Source organism: Pipistrellus hanaki, assembly GCF_964339955.1.
Source record: "Pipistrellus hanaki genome assembly, chromosome: 3".
NCBI lineage: Eukaryota > Metazoa > Chordata > Mammalia > Chiroptera > Vespertilionidae > Pipistrellus > Pipistrellus hanaki.
The window spans coordinates 145,180,294-145,200,420 of NC_140505.1; the positions used below are offsets into that span (position 1 = coordinate 145,180,294).

Below are 20,127 nucleotides of genomic sequence, written 5' to 3' on the forward strand. Positions count from 1 at the left end.
ATCTTTTATATGACATTAAAAATTGAAGTTGGATATCACCAATGTCTTTACCCTGTTTTAGAAAAGAGGAGCCAGAAGAAGCAAAAATGTAACAGAAACTATGTAGACTTGGCCATCTTAAAATTAAGCCTTCACAGGTCCCATTAATATACAGAATTAGCATTACAACAGCCATAAAGCTGTTCTTATTTGGACTAGGGAATAAAAATTTTGGAAGCAGGAATTTTTGCTTAGGAATTTGGTAGATTCAGAATTTATAGAAATAGAAGGATATTTAGAGATTACTTCAGCCTGTGCTCTCATTTTATAAATGAGAATACTGATCCCCCTTACCCCCAAAATGGAACAAAATAGCTATCAATATCAGAGCCAGGGCAAAAATCTAGGTATTCTATATTATGCTTTTTTTCCCTATTGTCCTGGTTGGCACATGACATTGAACAAGAGCTGCCAAAGCATGGAACCTCAGAGAAGGGATGGACGCTACCCTTCAGATGTACTACTTTCTTGTGCTGAGTCCCTTTGACTCTATCGTTTCTGTTGTGTACAGGCAGGGCCTTCTTCTTTTGTGCAGTGGATTCTCCTAGACAGAGCAGTAGATCCACTAGACTCTAGTGACTAGAGCTAGATTTAACAAAATGAAGGCCAGAGAGGCAGTCAACCTCAATAGGTCAGTTGTGCTAAGCTGTGCTCCACTTTGAGAAAGGTATGGGTGGTGCCAATCAGAGCATCACCCTGATCTGGAGAGAGGAAGACTTAGCAGGCCTGGGCCCATGGTATTTATTACATCTGTACCTCTCATCTTATTAATTCCCCAGCCAAGAAGGATCTTAAGGGTTCAGGGGAGAATATATCACTGGGGTATTAATGTGAGCCACACAGTTCTGGACACAAGGGAATTTGAGAGATACTGACTGAAATGAGGTTAGGTCTGGACAGGACATGCAGGTGGTTTGATTTCTCTTATGATTGTCCCTGCTGGTGGTCAGGAAAGGCTAAGGTTCTAGATAACTCCTTTATTTTGGATCAGCATGATACTATATTTGGAGATCTAATGTTCTTTAGGGCCCTAATATACTTCTCTAGGTTAGAAGCAATGGATATATTAGAATCAAACCATTTCCAGGTCAGAGATTTGATTCAAATGCCTTAGAGCGGTTTGGTGGGTGGGGGTGAGAAACTCTAGCTTCCATAAAGTCTCATTCAAACTTTCCCAAGTAAAACTAAATTAAAAAACAATAGAGTTAACATGTAGCTACTACTTCAAATCAAGTCTCCAGACTCACTCCCAGAGGACTGCCCTCACAGAGCTGTCAATGACCAAAACTGCCTTTAATCCTGAGTCTGGAATTGGTGGATTGCAGGCTGAATGTTGCCTGCTTTTAAAAATAATTTTAAAAATATATATATTTTATTGATTTTTTTACAGAGAGGAAGGGAGAGAGATAGAGAGCTAGAAACATCGGTGAGAGAGAAACATCGACCAGCTGCCTCTTGCACACCCCCCACCGGGGAAATGCCTGCAACCAACGTACATACCCCTGACCTGAATCAAATCTGGGACCTTTCAGTCTGCAGACCGACGCTCTACCACTGAGCCAAACCGGTTTCAGCAAAAATAATTCTTAAAAAGAAAAAGAGAGAGAGAGAGAGAGAGAGAGAGAGAGAGAGAGAGAGAGAGAGAGAGAGAGAGAGAGAGAGAGAGAGAGAGGGAGAGAGAGAGAGGAAGGAAGGAAGGAAGGAAGGAAGGAAGGAAGGAAGGAAGGAAGGAAGGAAGGAAGGAAGGAAGGAAGGAAAGAAAGAAAGAAAGAAAGAAAGAAAAGTTGCAGTCCTAGCCAGTTTTGCTCAGTGGATAAAGTGTGGGTCTGCAGACTGAAGGGTCCGGAGTTTGATTCTGGCCAAGGGTACTTGCGCGGGTTGCTGGCTGGATCCTCAGTAGGGGGCGTGCAAGAAGCAGCCAATCAACGATTCTCTCTCATCACTGATGTTTCTACCTTTCTCTCCCTCTTCTTTCCCCTCAAAATCAATAAAGAAATATATATGTTAGAAAAAGAAAAGTTGCCAACACTTGCAATTTGGGAGAATTCACTTTTTAAAAATTTGCGATTTCAGCTTCTTTTAAATATTAGACAATCTCACCATAGCAGGGTGGAGGAGTTGGGGGACATTTCTGCATGGCAAAACCCTTCTGCGTTTGGAATTCAGAGGAGGCACACTCACACTGGGCGTGAGCTTTTCCAGTTGACCAACCCCTCACTGTTGTACATGGGTGGTCTGCTATACTTTTAAATATTGTTGCTAAGAACAAGCTTTGCAAATTGGTGCTGGGGCACTCTTGGTTAAAAAGGCGGCCAGTAGATACTGACTGAAATGAGGTTAAAAAGGCGGCAGTCTGTGTCAGCTGCTTCACTCTTTGCATGCATCACTGTACTACGTGCTACTACCGGCTTCGAAATGTTTATGCTTTACATGGACAGTATATCGCAGGCTCTGCATCTCTCTTGGTGGGACCGGTTATTGTTAGCATGTACCTCTTCTTCAGTCCTCAACATTTGGGCTCCTGTGCCACCTTTGGTATAGCTCCTTCTGAGAGAGGGCTGACCATATTCTGGAGGGTTCCGAGGAGCATAAATGCGTTCCGATATTATGAATAATTCTGGAAGCCTATTTTATTAGCCAAAGACACCTCTTACGAACTGGTCAGTCTCCTAGACAACTGAACTAGTGTGGCGACCTGGGGAATAATCTGGGAACGAGGTGTTCAGGACTGATCTCAGATGGAGCCGTGGGAGGCAGCAGGGGTCATGGATGGGCCCACTGCAGGCCACATCTAGGCAGGTGCGGCCCCACAGAGTGGGTCCAACAGCCAGTGAATGAGCTTGTCCCCACCGCGGCGGACCCGAGCCCGGAGGCGGGGAAACCGAGCCCCGCGGTTGCGGTCGAAAGCGCCACATTGCGCCTGCGCGCAAAGCCTCTGGACGAGCAGAGAGGGCGACGGGCGCTTTGGGCCCGGGAAGGACGGATGCTTTAGGCCTGGGGAGGACGATGCTTTAGGCCCGGGAAGGACGGATGCTTTAGGCCTGGGGAGGACGATGCTTTAGGCCTGGGGAGGACGATGCTTTAGGCCTGGGGAGGACGATGCTTCACGAGTCTGCGCAGGCGCGGCCCTCCTACGGGCTCCGGTCGCCGCGCAGGCGCAGTCCTCGCCGCTCTTTAAGTCCTGTAAACAGGGGAGCCCTCCGGTGACAACTTCTGCTTCCGGGTCACTCCTTGACAGCCGCTCTCACGACCCAGCTCAACCCCCCGGTTCGGTGAGTGCGGCCCTCGCTGCGGGAATGCTTGCACCCAGGTTCCCTGACCCGCGGCGCCCAGCCGGGTAACGCTCCCTCCGCCATCCGCTGGGCTCCGCCAGCCCTGGAGCCTGAGCTCTCGCCCCGGCCTCTGGGAGACCAGGGAGGGGGTTGCCTCGGGGGCTCCCGCGGCTCCGTTTATGCGACCCCCCTCAAAGTACCGACTCCGGAGACCTGCCAGGCTTGCTGCAGTTTGAGGGGTAGACACGCGGAAAGTGACACCTCACGTCCTCGCATTTCGTACCCCTGACCCCCTGCCCGCTAGTCTCGGGAGACTAAGCTGCCGCGAGCCCTCCCCCAGCAGGTGCGGCGGGGTGGGGGGTTCCTCTGGCTGAGCCCAGGGTCTCCCCTCCCAGTGGAAGCACCAGAGCTATTAAATGTCGCCTCGGACTTCGCTTCTAGCTTCGCCATAAAAGCCCCTTGGTGTTTCCTCTGGATTTGAAGTGAAAGTAAATGGGGGAAAGAGGGCTTTCAGCTCCAGGAGAGGAAAGGGGTCACTTGGGGGTCAAACCGTGCATGGCTGCTGACGAGATAGATAGGTCGAGTTTAGATTTCCTGGACCCTTCCTGACAGTGAATGTTGTCAGTGTGCCCCGGAGTTTCATTCTTCACCGGGAACTTGGAGGCAGCAGCAGAGAACCCCTGGCCATATCCTGCGTTAGGAGTTCCAGGAGCATTCCCCAAAATGATTGCAGGGTTTATTTAGCATCTTCATATGATCATGGAATTGGTTAACAGGACCACTCGGTCTAAGCCTTCCACTTCAGATGCTCTGTCTGCTGTCCCCATTCTTGGAATCTCTGATTCAAATGCACCTCTGCACTTTCCTTGCAAAAAAAGAAATATAAGATACTGACCCTTGTCTTTGAGGAGTTTAGTGGCTGTTTGGACATATTATGCTAATTCTAAACTATCTAGAAAATTTTAAAGAGACATATAAACAAGTTGTAAGCTTATAAATAATAACATAGGGGAGAAGAATTCCCAATTTGAATCATTGGTACCTATGAATTGAATAATTTTAACTTGCATTCTATTAGTTATTACTGAATATATTTAAACAGAAATGGCTAGTGATTAGCAAAATAGAAACTATTAGAGTTTGTAGTATGTTACATAATGTATGAGGAAAGACTATCACAAAAAGCAAAAATGATATAATATAATATGAAATGACCAAAATAATTTTAGGGTTTTTCCCTTAGTAATCATCATATATATAATATTGTTTAATTACAAGTCTTGAATTGTTTAATATCCAAATAATAAGCTTTACATTGGTTCAACAAATATTTATTGAGAACCTATCATGTGCCAAGCACTATTGAAAATAAGATTATATTTACCCCCAAGGAATTTATAGTTTAACTAGAAGCTCAGTGCGTGAATTCGTGCACAGGTGGGGTCCCTCAGCCTGGCTGACTGGGGCCTGATGGGAAGAGGAGGGACTATAGGAGGTTGGTAGACCAAAGGTGGTTCGCTGTGGAAGCATCTGCCCCCTGGTGGTCAGTGTATCATCATAGCGACCGGTTGACTGGTCATTCATGCTTAGGCTTTTATATATATAAATAACATAGACTCTAAATAGTTACAGATAGAGGGCTCTTACTACATACTATATTTTCTCTACAAATTTTGATATATGCTTTATGTATATAGCCAAAACTTTGATCATAGTTGAATTTACAAATATTACATTATTTTTTTCTTCCATTCTAAAATTGTCCTGTGGTCTCAATATATATTTGCCCAAATCTATTTCTCAGTTGTCACAAATGGCCAGTTACTAAAATTTTTAATTCATTTTGCACTCAAATCTGCTTCTTTCCCTATAATTGTATGTGTCATTGGTGCAAACTTTGGGTTCTTTTCTAATTTAATATAATTGACTCCAGAGTTGTTGTACTTTTACGTTTCTTTCTTATTTTAGAATATTACCTCAAGTATTTCCCATTTTTTTCTTTGTTAAAAACATTTTAAACTGTTTCACAGATACTTTGTCATTAACAAATGTAGTTGTTCCGAAGTCTTTTCCCTCTCCTCACAGGTAACAATCACTTCAATGCCCTTTGGTCAATCAACTAATATTTATTAAATACCTACTTTTTGCAAGTCTCTGTGGATAACCTTACATGGGCAAAAAAGTGGAAACAAAGGCCCTGCCTACCAATTGATTACAATTTCTATTCTTTTTTAAAATGGAGGGCTCCTCTGGAGGGAGAGATAAATAGAAACATCGGTGATGAGGGAGAATTATTGATCAGCTGCCTCCTGTATGCCCCCAACTGGGGATCAAACCAGCAACATGGGCATGTGCCCTGACCAGGAGTTGAACCCATGACCTCCTGGTTCATAGGTCAGTGCTCAATAAAAACCCTGGGTGTTTTCTCTGGATCTGAAGTGAAAGTAAACAGGGGTTGGGCTGATTACAATTTAGATGGAGAAAACTTATGACTGTAACTATACTTCAAAGCCAAACATATCAAATAACCTAGAGGTGGTGCTGATAATAAAGACCACAAAATTCAGAGGAGGAAAAGAATGTTTTGTGGTATCTTTAGACTTAAAAAAATCCCCTTGTTTGTGCATACTTGTTTCAAATCGCACAGAACTCTTGGAGAAACTTTGTGCTAGGCTAGGCCAGGGAGTAGAACTGAGGTTCTAATGGTCAGGTCATTTGTGTCCATGTTTACCCAGCTCCCTAAGCAATTATTAATTTTTTTCTTTAGATTAAGAGAAAATTATATTAATTAATTATTGATCTCTTTGAAATCTGCTTTTAGTATTGGGAAGGCCTCAGAGGACTCCTACCCCTAAGAACAGGAAGCTCAGTGATATTGTGTATGCCTAAAACTTCTTTGTTTCAGGCAGTTTGGAGCATGTGAACAAACCCTGAGCCTTGATGAGTTCCAGTATGTGGTATATTATGCAGAGCATTCAGAGCAAATACTCTCTCTCAGAGCGCTTAATCCGAACAATCGCTGCCATTCGTTCCTTCCCACATGATAATGTAGAGGACCTCATCAGAGGGGTGAGTGTGCTGTTATTGACACAGAGTCCTTGGGGAGGTGAAAGTTCCTGGGAAATCCTAATAGATGACAGATTTTCAGCTTTGACTCCGCTCAAGATCACAAAGTAATTTTTCAGTATTTTTAAATGTAGTAATTTGGCCATTGAAATTTATTTCCCCTATTTTTTGCTTCTCTTCCTTTCTCCTTTTTCACTTTGAGCTTCTGATATTTTCCTTCAGAAAAATATGTTCTAGATAACCCCGGTCTCATGTTTTTTGTGAGATCCCTGTCTGGATATGGTGTCTGTCAGATCCAGCAAGTACAGTCTTCTACACATGTACCGAAGGAGGAAGGAGACCAGCAAAGCAGAAGTGGTTTTCAAATTTTTGTGTTTTATGATTACATTTGAGATATCACCTGCCTTCTAACAACAGCTACTGCTTCTAGTTCTGTAAAGAATAGAATCAACCCCTAAAATATATGGTAATTTTTAACTTAAGAAAATACCTTAACATCTGTTATTTAACCACTACTGTTCAATAATTCATGACTAGTATATCCTAGAATGTCTCTGATACCTTTTTCTGCATATTATTCCTGTTGAAGAGAAGTTACAGCGTAATTTTTTAAAAATATATTTTTATTGATTTCTGAAAGGGAGAGGGAGAGACGGAAACATCATGATGAGAGAGAATCATTGATCAGCTGCCTCCTGCACGCCCCCCTACTGGGATCAAGCCTGCAACCTGGGCCTGTGCCCTTGTTGGAATGGAACCTGGGACCCTTTAGTCCACAGGTCAATACTCTGTCCACTGAGACAAACAGGCTAGGGCTACAGCATCATTTTTTATCACTAGAAAATGAATCTAGATGGTTACTTCTGTGCATTCTTTTTAACAACTTTAGAATCCTTACTTACAGCCTAGAGTTCTGTAGCTGCTTCAGAGTTGTGTGGCACAGCAGTGAGAAAAAAAAAAAAAAAAAGTCATACAGTGTTAGCTTATTTTCAGCAAAAGTGGTATCCGAAGGCTCCACAGTAGAAATTTTGTCACGCTCTAATTCTAGCTCTGCTGCTGAGTCATTCAGTGACTTTGGTCTGACTGTAGTATATCTCCTTGATCATATTTAGGGGGGTGGGGGAAAGAAGAGGGGAGTACCAGCAGGGCTAGATGGCAAAGATTGCTGACACTAAGAGGCTACTTTGAAAATGTTAGTAAACAAAAAGATGTGAAGGTGACCTTACTATTAGTGATGGCCATCTGGTGAATGGCAAAAAGAGCGTTCTCGGTTCTGCTGGCTTCAGTCTGACTTCCTGACTTTTTCAGAGCTTAGTGCTCATTAGAAAGCTTTTCCTGCTTTCCTGCCTGCTGATGAGGTTCCCACCGCTTTTACATACCAGCTTATGTCCTCAGTGATGTCCAGATGACCTGGCAGGCTCTCTTGTGGAGAAAATAACTTGATTTAAGGAATTAATGGGCCCTTTTATTCATCATCAGAGTTTTTGTGTGGTTTGTATATTAACATTATTTAATAGGGCTAGAAACTGGGACCACTAGTCTGTTTACAGTTGAGTTAGAACCCTCTTCCCCCTGGACTCAGTTCTGAGTTCTGTCCTTGATGAGCTGGAGCTGACCACACTGACTGAAGTTGCCCTCTGCCGTAGGGAGCTGATGTGAACTGCACTCACGGCACGCTGAAGCCTTTGCACTGTGCCTGCATGGTGTCCGATGCCGACTGTGTGGAGTTACTCCTGGAAAAGGGAGCTGAGGTAATGTTCTTAACACTTGTCATTTTAATGATTTCCTAAAACTGGAGCTTCACATTTTCTTAAAATTTATCTCTTCCCACCTTCTAGCTCCTGGTAATATTGGCATAGCCATTATGAAAGCAAAATGCAATGGCAAATATATAAAATCATCCTAAGGATTTCATTCCTTTGACTTTCTTTTTAAGTTGTCCAGAAAGAAGGAATCTTATCTCCCCTTTCTCTCCCAGCCTTCCTTCTGGAGTTATTTATACTTCCATTTAATCCTTTTACTGCCTATTGACTGTCCGAGAGCATTAAGTGCAGAGGTCCCTTGACTCTGATTAAATCTAAACTACGTGAGACCTGCTGCTACCAGACATGCATTCTTAATATCAGTCACTGGGAGATACATATCATTTAGCAATCCCTTCCTCAATATTGAGTTATTTGTGCTATTTCTGCCTACCAATTATTTTGTTTTAATATATCTTGCTTCTGTAAAAACCATAGTTTAATTTAGGTTGGCATTAGCAAGAAGCAGCAGCATAGTATACTGAGTAATTAAGAGAATAGACTCTGGAGCAGGACTTCATGGATTTGAATTCTAGCTGTCACTTAGTCCTGCTGTGTGACCTTGAACAAGTTACTTAACCTTTCTTTACCTTAGTTTCCCCACCTGTAAAATGGGAATGACAATGGTATCTTCTTTATAAGATTGTAAAGTATTTAGAACACTGGCATGTAATAATTGCTGCTTGTTAAATAATTATATAAGCAGTTTTACTCATGGTGAGCTATCTTAACGTGCACATGCAGAGGCACTAATTTGAATTAAACATGCCATGAAACTGATGTGCAGACTCCAAACACACTAATCAGTAAGCCTAAAGGGTAGCCCCAGCATCTGATCTCCACACAGCTATGTTGTTCTCTACTGTCATATTTTCCATAACTTTTTTTTTGTCAATCCTCACCCCAGGATATTTCCCCATTGATTCTTAGAGTGGGAGGGAGGGGGAGGGACACAGAAAGAGAAACATTGATGAGAGAGAGAGAGACACACATTGATTGGTTGCCTTCTGCACGCACCCCAACTGGGGCCAGGGATCAAGCCTGCAATCAAGGTATGTGCCCTTGACTGGATCTGAACCCAGGAACCCTTCAATCCATGGGCCAATGTTCTATCCACTGAGCCAAATTGGCCAGGGCTCCATAACACTTTTGTGAGTGACCCTGAAATGAAAGCCAGTGATTAATGTCAGTGATGAAAATGAAAATATCTTGGAGAAAAAGAGAGTTTTTAGCTAAATACAACTCAGTTTAAATGTTTCAGTTTTTCTTTATTGCACATAGGGGAAAGGAGGGGCAGAGGGAGAGACAGAGAGACATCGACACTGTGTAGTTGCCTCTAACCACTGAACCAAACTAGCCAGGGCATATCTTCTCTTTTTTTAGCCCTTATTCTGTGGTAGAGATCCTAGGGAGTAATAAATGAGAACAGCAGCAAGCACCTAAAGAATGCAGGCCAGCCAGGAAGTGCACATGATAGTGCTGCTTGGGGACAGTTCTTTTCCTGTTTGCTCCTAAGCTCCTGTGATATCTCCACCTTAATCACCAAGACCCCCCTGAGAATTGCTTGTTGACCCTCTTGTTCAGAACATTACAAGCAAAGGTCGTGGTTAAACATGCACACTTCTTTGCCCACCTGTCGTCTTCAGTAGTCCATCTACTGTAATACAGTTCCTCCCTCTCTTCAGGTGAATGCCCTGGATGGTTACAACCGAACAGCCCTCCACTATGCAGCTGAGAAGGATGAGGCTTGTGTGGAGGTCCTGTTGGAGTATGGTGCAAACCCCAATGCACTGGATGGCAACCGAGACACCCCCCTTCACTGGGCAGCCTTTAAGAACAATGCTGACTGTGTGCGGGCCCTCCTAGAGAGTGGGGCCTCTGTCAATGCCCTGGATTACAACAACGATACCCCACTCAGCTGGGCTGCCATGAAGGGAAATCTTGAGAGTGTCAGCATCCTTCTTGATTATGGTGCAGAGGTCAGAGTCATCAACCTAAAAGGCCAGACACCCATCTCCCGCCTGGTGGCTCTGCTAGTCAGGGGACTTGGAACTGAGAAAGAGGACTCTTGCTTTGAGCTCCTCCACAGGGCTGTTGGACACTTTGAATTAAGGAAAAATGGCACCATGCCACGAGAAGTGGCCAGAGACCAGCAGCTATGTGAAAAACTGACTGTTCTGTGCTCAGCCCCAGGAACTCTAAAAACACTCTCTCGCTATGCTGTGCGCCGTAGCCTGGGACTCCAGTATCTGCCAGACGCAGTGAAGGGCCTTCCCCTGCCAGCTTCTCTGAAGGAATACCTGTTACTCGTAGAATAGCCTGGAGGAGACGTTTGCGCCATCACAGGGTGAGGTTTTCCCTGTGCTGCTGTCTCTGTGTCTTGGAAATCAGGAAAAGCAGCTGTTCCTGTTGTGTTGTTTATATTTTGAGGTAACATGTCACAACAGTAACCTCCTCTCCCCAAACCAAGCAACCAAACAACAAGAAAAAGATCTCTCACTTTTGTCTTCTGTTTACTTATTACATTGCACCCTGGGAAGAGGTCTCCCATCTCTCCTCCTTCTTAGGGAAAAAGCCAACAGTACAATCTAATTTTCTCTAGGAAGATGAAAAGTACAAAACACTCAAAGAATGTGTGTTTGGTTTTCCTTTGGGGACATAATTAACAGTTTGGAACAATCCTCTAGAAGCATTTTCATTGATCTGTGAAGAAGTCTAAGAAAATTCCATCTAACGTTTGCCCAAAGATGAAGGTATTATATAGCCTCAAGTAGTGTGCAGATGGAGCATTGGGCTGGATGGTATCCCTCGAGTGTTACCTCATGGGGCATTCAGAAGGGACTGGCCCCCCTTTCTCACCATCAAAAGAAACATCAGTCTTTGCCTCTTTTCCATGGTTGTGCCTAAGGATTACAATAATTCAGCAATATTATTTCAGGAAGATTGTCCCACTGCTTTCCACATAGTAGGATGGCAGGTTCTAAGCAGTCCTAAGAACTTTCTTCCGCTGCAGTTCTTTCTCTTCCTGAAAGCCAGCTTGCTCTAATGGGTTAGCAGGCATTTCCTGCACCAGAGGCGAAGGGGTTTGCTCTAGTAGGAGAGTTGGGCTGCCTTTCCCGAGGGTCTTCCTCATTCCCTATATGAAGCTCACTTTGCTAAGGGCTTGGAATTATTTTTCTTTGATTTGTTTTGGAAAATTGGCTCTTTCCTGATCTAAACAAGACATTGGTGGAGGGGATGGAGTTGGGGCTGGGGGAAGAGCATTTTAAGAGTCTCTTTAGAGATGGCCCATCTACCCAAAAAGATCTGTTTTAGTGAATAATACTTAGTCAACAATACTCCTTTCCATGTCCCTAAACCAGATCAACTTATTATTTTTAATTGATTTCAGAGAGGAAGGGAGAGGAAGAGAGAGAAACATCAATGATGAGAATAATTGATTGGTTGCCTCTTACACACCCCCTACTGGGGACAGAGCCGACAACTGGGGCATGTACCCTTTACTGGAATAAAACCCTGGTATCTTCAGTCCAAAGGCCGACACTCTATCCCTTGAGCCAAACCAGCTAGGGCTAGATCAAGTTATTATTGGTCTTAGATGACCTGTATGCAAATTTGAAAAACCTTTTTAAAAAAAAAAAATTGGGAACTATAAATAGAAATGAACAATCTGCTGACTTGGCTAATTTGTAAAAGTATATCTGCTTTTGCTCTTTTGCTATTGGTGTTTTTGCTTCCTCAAAAAATAAACAGTTCTGAAAGTAACTGGCAATTTCTGCTGTTCTTACTTTTCTCCACATTATTTAATCACCCTGAGCTCATCTCTGAAATGGGGCTGTCACCCTCCCCTCAGGCTATTTTGAGGATTCAGTGATAGCAGTGCTTGATATTTATTGTTACTTCCTGTATAAAGAACATCTGGCTGCTTTAATTCTGGACTCTTACATGCCTTCTCAATCACTACACCTAGATAATTTCTTAGAGTAAAGAAGTAATACTTTGGACGGCCAGCAAAACTGATTTATTAGATATCATTCCTTCCTCCACCCCTTGTCAGCCTGAACCTCCTTCCTGCTTCACCAGGCAGGTGAGGAAACTGAGTTGGGAGGAATATGTTTGCCTGTGCTGAGAGCCAGGATCTGGTTTTTGGAGGTTAAGCTTAAACCAGGGCATCATCCTGACCATTTGGAGTATAATTTGTAGTCCCAATCCTGAAGACCCACTGCATTACATGGCACTTGGCTAATGAGGAAGAAGAAGCTGTTGTTATGGGACAGAAAACAAATTAAGCTGAATAAGAATGGACATCTCCTCAAAACAGTATTGCAACCAAATCAAGTCCCAGATTAGCTGTCTAAATTTCCCAAGCTTTCCAAATACACGTGTCTCCCCACAAATGGAGTCTGGCTCTCATCCAGGGAGGCGTACAGGGGAATCGTTGAAAAGGGAGAACCCTGGGTTGTCAGTGGAGGAGTAGAGATCATGGGATGGCTGGGGAAAGGCAACTCTGGGTAATGGGTATATGATCAAAAAGAGAAGCACAGCTTTAGCTTAAGGGAGTCAAGCATCGTACTGACTGCAGAAGCAGCTGGTGCGGATGAAGGTGAGGACCAGGGTACTATGTTCTAGAGCACATGTGTCAAACACAAGGCCCGCGGGCCAAATCCAGCCCGCCAGGCCTTGCAATGTGGCCCGCACCGCGCTGTCATCACTGCACTCCGCTGTCAGTTTATGACATTGTCAGTTTATGACTGTTCAGTAAACCATTCGGCCCGCGATTTAGGCTGGATTTTAGATTTTGGCCCCTTCTCTGATTGAGTTCGACACCCCTATTCTAGAGCCTTGTGTACAAAGCTGGGAGATGCTGCAAAAGCCCATGGCTGTTCACGTGGGCTGCATTTCCCATGTGTCCTGTCCGGGCAGAGTCCGGTAGTGCTCTGCTCTACTTGTGAAGATGACAGCAGGAGACCCAAAAGCACAGTGACCAGCTGGCATTTATTAGTGTAGTTATTGTTTGTCACTGCAGCAAACACAGTAGAGGAACCAAGACTTTGTTATCACAAAGAAATAAATAAAGCTTATTTTTAGGAAAATTCTAACCGAGTAACTGAAATCTAGCAGTGGAGGAGCCCAGCCTGTGTGATGGATGAAGCTGGGGTAGAAGTCTTGATAAATTCTACCTAAAAGGAGCTTTCACTCATTGCCCCCCTCGCCAGAGCTGATCTTGGCTGCAGTTAGAGAATAAAAGGAAACCTAATAAAAAATGAGCTAAAACACTTGTGAATGTGTGACCTATCGGGGTGAGCTGACCGTGATGAGACAATCCATTCTTCTCACTCCAAAGGTGTTTACACAGGAGCCTCTCCAGACCGCTTCCGGTTGATGTGCTCCAGGTGTGCGTGCTCTGAGGTGTCCAGTTCAATCTCGTATTTGGCTAGGATTTTGAGGATGGGCCTCAGCTTCAGCCACCACTGTTCCTTGGGGATGCGGTGCCTACAAAGGAATGAGGTAGATCAGGGGTGGGGAGTGTCCAGCGCGCAGACTGTAATAAGGCTCATGAAGTCACTTGGTCTGGCCCTGCCAAGGCCTTAGGGTGAGTTAATTAAATGTTCGGCCAGAGCTAATTTTAAAAAGGATCATTTTGTATGGCCCTTGAATGATGTTATAAATATCCAAATGGCCCTTGACAGAAGAAAGGCTCCTCACCCCTGAGGTAGGTGTTGATTTAATCTTTTAGCAAGGCAATCAACTATCAAATGCTTATGGGAAGAAGGTGAGCAAAAGAGGCTGGATTTAGAGCATGGGCATCGGATCCTAGGGACAGCTACAGATGTTACTCGTAAGAGAAAAACTGAAGGCAGTGAGCAGACCGGGAAAAGTAGACCTTGAAACTACCAGGGAGGGAATCACTCCAGGAAGCAGAGGTACTCACTCAAAGTCGGTCTGGTCCTTCAGCTCAGTCACTGGTTGAAAGACCAGGGCCCTCTTCCGCATCCCTAGCACGCAGCCCGAGTCTGGAGTATTGGCAAAAATCCGTCCTGCAATAAGGGATGGTCCGTCAGCTTCTATCCTGGGGAGTCTCTTCAGAGGGGCCTTACCTTCTTACCCCACCTACCATTGCGGTAACTCTCTTTAATTTTCCCAGTCATCCAGTTCATGGCCTTGGCACCCATCTTAGTGGCAAAATTCCTGTCAAATGGAGTTGGGCTCCCACCCTAGAAAAAGAAACATAAAAATTATAGAGGGAGGGGCTCTAAATAGCAGAGATATCTGAAAACAGAGAAAAAGGAAAGAATGGACTCTGGTTACTGCCAGAAACAGAAATCTAGGAATATAATTATGAAAGGAAATCCTGGGATAGTTCTGGAACCTGGGAGAGCTGGCCAGGAATATTTGGCCATTTGTCAGGTATAAGAGTTACTAATTAGGTAAAGGGATGACCAGTGTCACAATGGCCTCTCCTAGCTCCACCACTCCCAGATCCTCCTGTCTCATTGGCCACTCGGTCACTTCCCTACCCCTCTTCAACCTAGCAGCTTTGTTAGCCATCATCATCAATGACACTGAAGTGTTCCTTGTAGCCCAGTCTGGATGCTCTTGGTAGCACCTCGGCACTAGAGGCCCAATGCACAAAATCCACGCAAGAGTAGGCCTTCATCCCCCACCCCTCCCCAGCTGCCAGCACCAGCTTCCCTCTGGCACCCGGGACCCAGGCTTCCCTCCAGCCACTGGCAGGCACCCAGGACCCAGGCTTCCCTCGCAGTCCCAACTTCGTCTGGAAGGTCATCCAGAAGGACATCCAGTCTAATTAGCATATTACGCTTTTATTATCATAGATGTAGATTTTTTTCTGAACTAAGAGAAAGTAGGGTGGAAAGTGGGAAGGAAAAACAGGAACGAGGTCTTCATACTTTCATGTAATAGTACCCCATTCCTGCAGGTACTCATTCAAACTGAGATACTGGGAATTCATCTGTGGGTAGAGGAAGGTCAAAGGGCAATGCTTAGATAGCATCAGCCGGGGACATCTGGGATGGGGAAGGTCTCAGACCAATAGTACTGTAAGTGGGGACTGAATGTGGGTATTGGATGTGGGTGGTAGAAAGGAATTCCTTTTCCCTTGAAACCCAGTTAGTGGAGATGGAGCCCAGCAGCAGCAAGGTGCCTGCACTCATATTCCACAGGCTCCGTGTGAAATGGTGTGGAACGAAGAACAATGGCTGAGGCTCATTCTGGCTCTCATCCAAGCTTAATGAATAGCCCTGAAAAAAGTATTTCTCCTCTCTGGGCCTCATTTTCTTCATTGCAATCAGTGGTTCTCAACTGGAGACAATGTGCCCTCCAGGGTACACTGACAGATTTTACTGTGATAACTTGGGGTGGCCGCGCTACTGGTGTCTCATGGGCAGAGTCCAGGGATGCTCTTAAACTGTCCTACAAGGCACAGAACAGCCACTACAACAAGGAATTATCCTGCCCAAAACTGCAATAGTGCCGAGGTTGAGAAACCCTGCCCTAACTGAAGAGGATGGGCCACATAATCTCCAAGGCCATTTCCAGGGTAAAGACGGTTTGGTTCTATGACTGTAAAAGACTGGAGGCCCATGCTGTCTGAGGCACCGACAGCCTCCAGCAGGTCAGAAGCCGGTGGGGGCCTCATAGCCGGGAGGGTATGATTGTCTGGTGAAGGGCATGACCAGGGCGTCTTCCTTACCTGCTGCATGTGGCCAAGCACATTCTTCCTGCTGTCAAAGATCCCCTTGCCCTCCTCAGAGTACAGGTTGAAAATGAAGTCAGTAGTATAATTCTCATTGCACTTCTCATTCCTGCCAGGGAGAGACCAAATGCAGTGACTTTGGTTGTCTCCCCACCCCAGCACCCCCTTTCTGCCTCTGCAGGCTCTGTTCTCCCCTCTGCTAGCTCCTCCCATGATTCAGGTTCCCTCCCTTTGGATCCAGATTCCTCAGTGTCCCAACCCGGACCCGTTCAGTGGGCTAGGGCCAACGCCTGGCTCTTTTCTCTCTTCAGTTAGGAGCAAACCGTGGATGAGGTACCTTAACACCAAGCCCCTTTTCACAGTGGTTTTCATCTTTTGCACCAGATGTTCAACATTCGCCTAAAAAATGAAGCAGTAAATGCTAAGTCTGTGGGAGTGGATAAGGTCGGGCAAGTGCAGAGACCTCTTCCCCACCAGGCTTCCCCCACAGGGAACTGGGCCTGATCCCCTTAGGAAGTTCAGGGCAGACTGAAACGTAAATGAAGACCGCAAATGAGGCAGGCAGAGGAAGAAGTGGGAGACAGCCGTGGTGACTGTCAGTTTCAGCCCCCGGCGACCCCTCTCCTTTTCCCTTCCTCGGGGTTTCCGGTTCCCTCGGAGGGCTGACTCTGCTCTCAGCGTCAGTCTTTACAGGAGTTGCTTGTACGTACACCTGGGAGGAACCTGTTCCTTCACTTGGGCTTTGAGCTGGGGGTAGGAGAGACAAAGTCTCTCCCTCCACTCCTGGGGGGGCTGGCTGCAGTCTTGGGTTAGGGAACTCCTTCAGTTTCCACGGTGTGGCTCTTTTTTCCCCCCAGGGAACTGGGATCTCGGAAAGTAAGGCTCAGAGGGTCCCTCTGAGGGAGAGGAGTCAGGGCCTCACCCAGGAGGTGAACGGGCATCTCCTTCTCAAAACTGGAATGAGAGGAGCCCATGGTGGTAGCAAGAGAAATGGGAAGGGCAGTGCGATGTAGTAGAAAGGTCACCCACTTTCTCAATCAGGTATGGGTTGAGAAAAGTTTTTAACCTCTCTAAACCTTTCTCGTCTGTAATATGAAGATAGCATCGCCCTAGCATGTCTGTTGTGAAAATAAAAGGAAAAACACACAGAAAGGTCCGAGCAGCATGCCATCCTTCTAAAGGAATGCCCCAACAGTAGGCGCTGTGGTCATGAATGGAGGCCACAACAAGGGACGCCTGCTCAGTGCTCCTCACAGGACTCCCAGCTCTGTCCCCATCCTGAGCTCTCTCAGCTCAGGTCGCTGTGGGGATGGTGGAGACAGACTGGGGCAGGGGAGAGCCACCTAGCAGGCTCTGGGTGGCTGTCTACCTGCAGGTCTCGAATGGTGAAGGGCTCCTCAAAAATGTAAGCGGCATCAGCCCCAGCTGCCAGCCCTGCCATGGTGGCCAGGTAGCCGCAGTAGCCACCCATCGTTTCAATGATAAACACCCGACGCTTGGTGCCTGCTGCTGACTGCTTGATGCGGTCACAGGTCTGCAAAGACAAAGGGTCATGGAAAGACACGGTCAGGAAGTCTGATTCTTGTCACTTCCATGGCCCTGCTCATAACCTAACCCTGGAACTATCTCCTCCCCGGCACCTTAGGTTCCTGCCTTCAGGACGGCAGGCACACTGGCCGCACTCACTGCAGAGCTACCCTCTCCAGTGCACAGAGCACGGAAATTAGGCTGTGACCTCAGGAAGGAAAAAAATTTTGGTATCAGATTAACACATTTCTTGGTCAGAGGACTCACAGATGAGGAGAATAAACACATATGAATGGTTACACAGTCTGTGCAAATGCCTGGACTTAAAGAAGCATTTTTCAAATACTGCCACTGGGTTGGTACAAAAAATACACCTCACTTTCCAGGACCAGACTCAGTCCAGGGCTTATAATCTTGGCCAGAGGCATGGGTGGGGGTGGGGGTGGGGGCTCTCACCGTGCAAATAGTATTGAGTGCTGTGTCAGCCCCCACACTGAAGTCTGAGCCAGGGACATTGTTGGAGACGGTGGCAGGAATGATCACAAACGGGATGCAGAGCTCGTCATACTGCTTCCTGCCCTCCATCAGCTCCAGGCCCCCGGTGTAAGCCTGAGAAGACAGCGGCAGGGCAGGATGAGGGGAGCGAGGGACGTGACGGAGCGTGGGAGGGCGAGGAGGAAATGGGACAGGCACTCACCTCAAAGCCCCCAATGATGACAAGGCCCTGAATGTTAAACTTAGTGATGTTGGCACTGATCTGCTCTAAGTTCTTCTTGGGCAGAGTCCTAATTGCGGGTGGAAGTGGGTGGAAATGGGTGTGGGGGTGGGCAGGGAGGATAATGAAATTCAGGGACGAGACAGCAGAGAGAGAAAAGTTAGAGGACACTTTACTTTTAATTTCTTGATTTGTGCCCTCTTCCCTACCCCACCCCCACCCAAGGACACACACTGGGGCTCTAAACTACCAGAACTGCTAAAAGAGGTGGGTGGCCCGATTGCTCTCACTGAAGCAACAGTGAGCACAGAGGGGAGAATCCCAGACAACAGTAGTGGTCCCAGCGGACCCTGACCCATTGAAGAACTGGGTCCCTTGAAGGGGTAACTAGGAGAGGGTGCTCCTGCAATGCCACTTACCTTTTAGTCCCAAGTTTAGAACCACCTTGGCCAGTCCAGCCCCCAACATAGCTCCAGCCAGCTTCCTCGATCTGCAGGAAGAGGTCAGATCATACACTGACCCCACCTGAGGTCTGACCCACCCTGACACCCTCTGGTTGGAACAGGACCACCAAGGACTGGCTTTTCCCCACCTCGTTGGACATCTTGCCCCCTTTATGCTCATTCCCAAATAAGGTGCACCCACTTATGTGAGGCACGGTGATGAACTTTGGGATAGAGAATGAAATGAGACGTGTTGCTTGCAAGGGGTTCGATTCAGTGGCCCTTGCCTGTTTCTACTGTCCCAAAATTAATCATCTACTTCTGCTTGAATTATGAGACAGAAAGGTAGTGAGGGACAGGGGCAGAAAAGAGAACAGACAGGTGACTCCCCCATGACTGCTCCGTGGCCCCAGACTACCACCCTCTTTCCTTTCGGCTCCTGTACCTGACCCTTGGCCAGGCCCTCGAAGCCGTCATGCACAACCAGGACTCGGTTGCCCTGGATGAGGCCAATTCTCACGGTGGAGCGGACGGCGGCATTCATGCCTGCTGCTGGGGCCCCCACATTCATCACGGCCACTGTGTGCAAGCCCGTCTGTGGAGGAGCAAGCAGAGAGGGAGCAGGGGAAAAGGGGGGACAGGTCAGAAAGGAAGCTGAACTGAGTCCCTTGTGGTCCTTGGATCAGGACATCTGCCTGACAACATACACCCCTCTCTGAGGGAACTCCTGCAGAGCTTTCTTCCCTCATACAATGGAAGCAAAAGTTTGTATCACAAATCAGTCAATAAAGCTGCTGTCTCTGACCTCAGATATCTTATATAATAAAAGCTTAATATGCTAGGTGTCTGGTTGTCCGGTTGTCAGTTCAACAAATCAAAGCATAATATTCTAAGGCTGCTCAACCACTCGCTATGATATGCACTGATCACCAGAGGGCAGATGCTCTCTGACTGGAAGGTTAGCTTGCTGTTGGGGTCTGGCCAATCAGGACTGAGCAAGATGGGCTGGACATGCCCTGGAGCCCTCCTGTGGTCCCTCCCCAGCTGGCCAACCTTGTGAGGTTGCTCTGGAAGGCCTCTAGTCGTTATATAATGAATAAGACCTTCCAGAGCAGCATTTCCCAAAGTGAGATCCTTGGACCACTTGCTTCCGAATCCAAGTAGGGAGCTTATTAAATCTACCTCTTCCTGGGCCCTGTCCCAGATCTAAATCCCCTCTGGAGGAATGACCCAGGAATCTGCATCAGCACTAGGGACTCTGATCTATGTAAATATAAACACTCCTCCAGAGGAGGAGGCTTCAGTGCACTAGGTGTGACTATTCCTAGATTTTCCCAGAAAAAATAATACCTAAGCCCTCTTTCCTGTCCCTTGTGTGCTATCTCATCAGCCCTGAGTTGGACATGGGTCCTGGTCAGAGATATCCAGGGCACGCTAAGAACACAGGGCTGGTGCCTGGGGGTGGCTAACAGAAAGTTATCTTAGAGGGTGGTAGTGGGGCAAAGAAGCTGGAAAGGCTGAGGCGCTAAGGAGTCGGGAGAAGCAT

General features: G+C 46.3%; 2 protein-coding genes across 5 annotated transcripts in view; one reads left to right on the forward strand and one right to left on the reverse strand.

The window, feature by feature from the left end:
* The first annotated feature begins 3,106 nt into the window (after positions 1 to 3,106).
* On the forward strand, positions 3,107 to 11,944 carry ASB8 (ankyrin repeat and SOCS box containing 8). 3 transcript variants are annotated; one of them, XM_084877513.1, is made up of 4 exons: positions 3,107 to 3,311; positions 6,217 to 6,380; positions 8,024 to 8,128; positions 9,865 to 11,944. In XM_084877513.1, exons 2-4 carry the CDS (start codon positions 6,252 to 6,254, stop codon positions 10,495 to 10,497), a joined length of 867 nt encoding a protein of 288 aa, XP_084733639.1. In that variant the 5' UTR covers positions 3,107 to 3,311; positions 6,217 to 6,251; the 3' UTR covers positions 10,498 to 11,944. The 3 variants fall into 3 exon arrangements, with proteins under 3 accessions (XP_084733639.1, XP_084733638.1, XP_084733640.1); XM_084877512.1 differs by having other exon boundaries at positions 3,108 to 3,311; positions 6,221 to 6,380; XM_084877514.1 differs by lacking the exon at positions 6,217 to 6,380 and having other exon boundaries at positions 3,141 to 3,311.
* A 1,211-nt stretch (positions 11,945 to 13,155) lies between these two features.
* PFKM (phosphofructokinase, muscle) overlaps positions 13,156 to 20,127 on the reverse strand; it is a 42,506-nt gene continuing 35,534 nt past the window's right edge. For both annotated transcript variants that reach the window (XM_084877375.1, XM_084877376.1), the window contains exons 14-23: positions 19,027 to 19,176; positions 18,558 to 18,628; positions 18,121 to 18,208; positions 17,880 to 18,032; positions 17,266 to 17,430; positions 16,234 to 16,295; positions 15,894 to 16,005; positions 14,295 to 14,394; positions 14,112 to 14,217; positions 13,156 to 13,672 (exon numbers count right to left, since the gene is read on the reverse strand). In XM_084877375.1, coding sequence (XP_084733501.1) covers positions 13,528 to 13,672; positions 14,112 to 14,217; positions 14,295 to 14,394; positions 15,894 to 16,005; positions 16,234 to 16,295; positions 17,266 to 17,430; positions 17,880 to 18,032; positions 18,121 to 18,208; positions 18,558 to 18,628; positions 19,027 to 19,176 — 1,152 coding nt within the window. In that variant the 3' untranslated portion in view covers positions 13,156 to 13,527. The remainder of the gene's footprint in view (positions 13,673 to 14,111; positions 14,218 to 14,294; positions 14,395 to 15,893; positions 16,006 to 16,233; positions 16,296 to 17,265; positions 17,431 to 17,879; positions 18,033 to 18,120; positions 18,209 to 18,557; positions 18,629 to 19,026; positions 19,177 to 20,127) is intronic.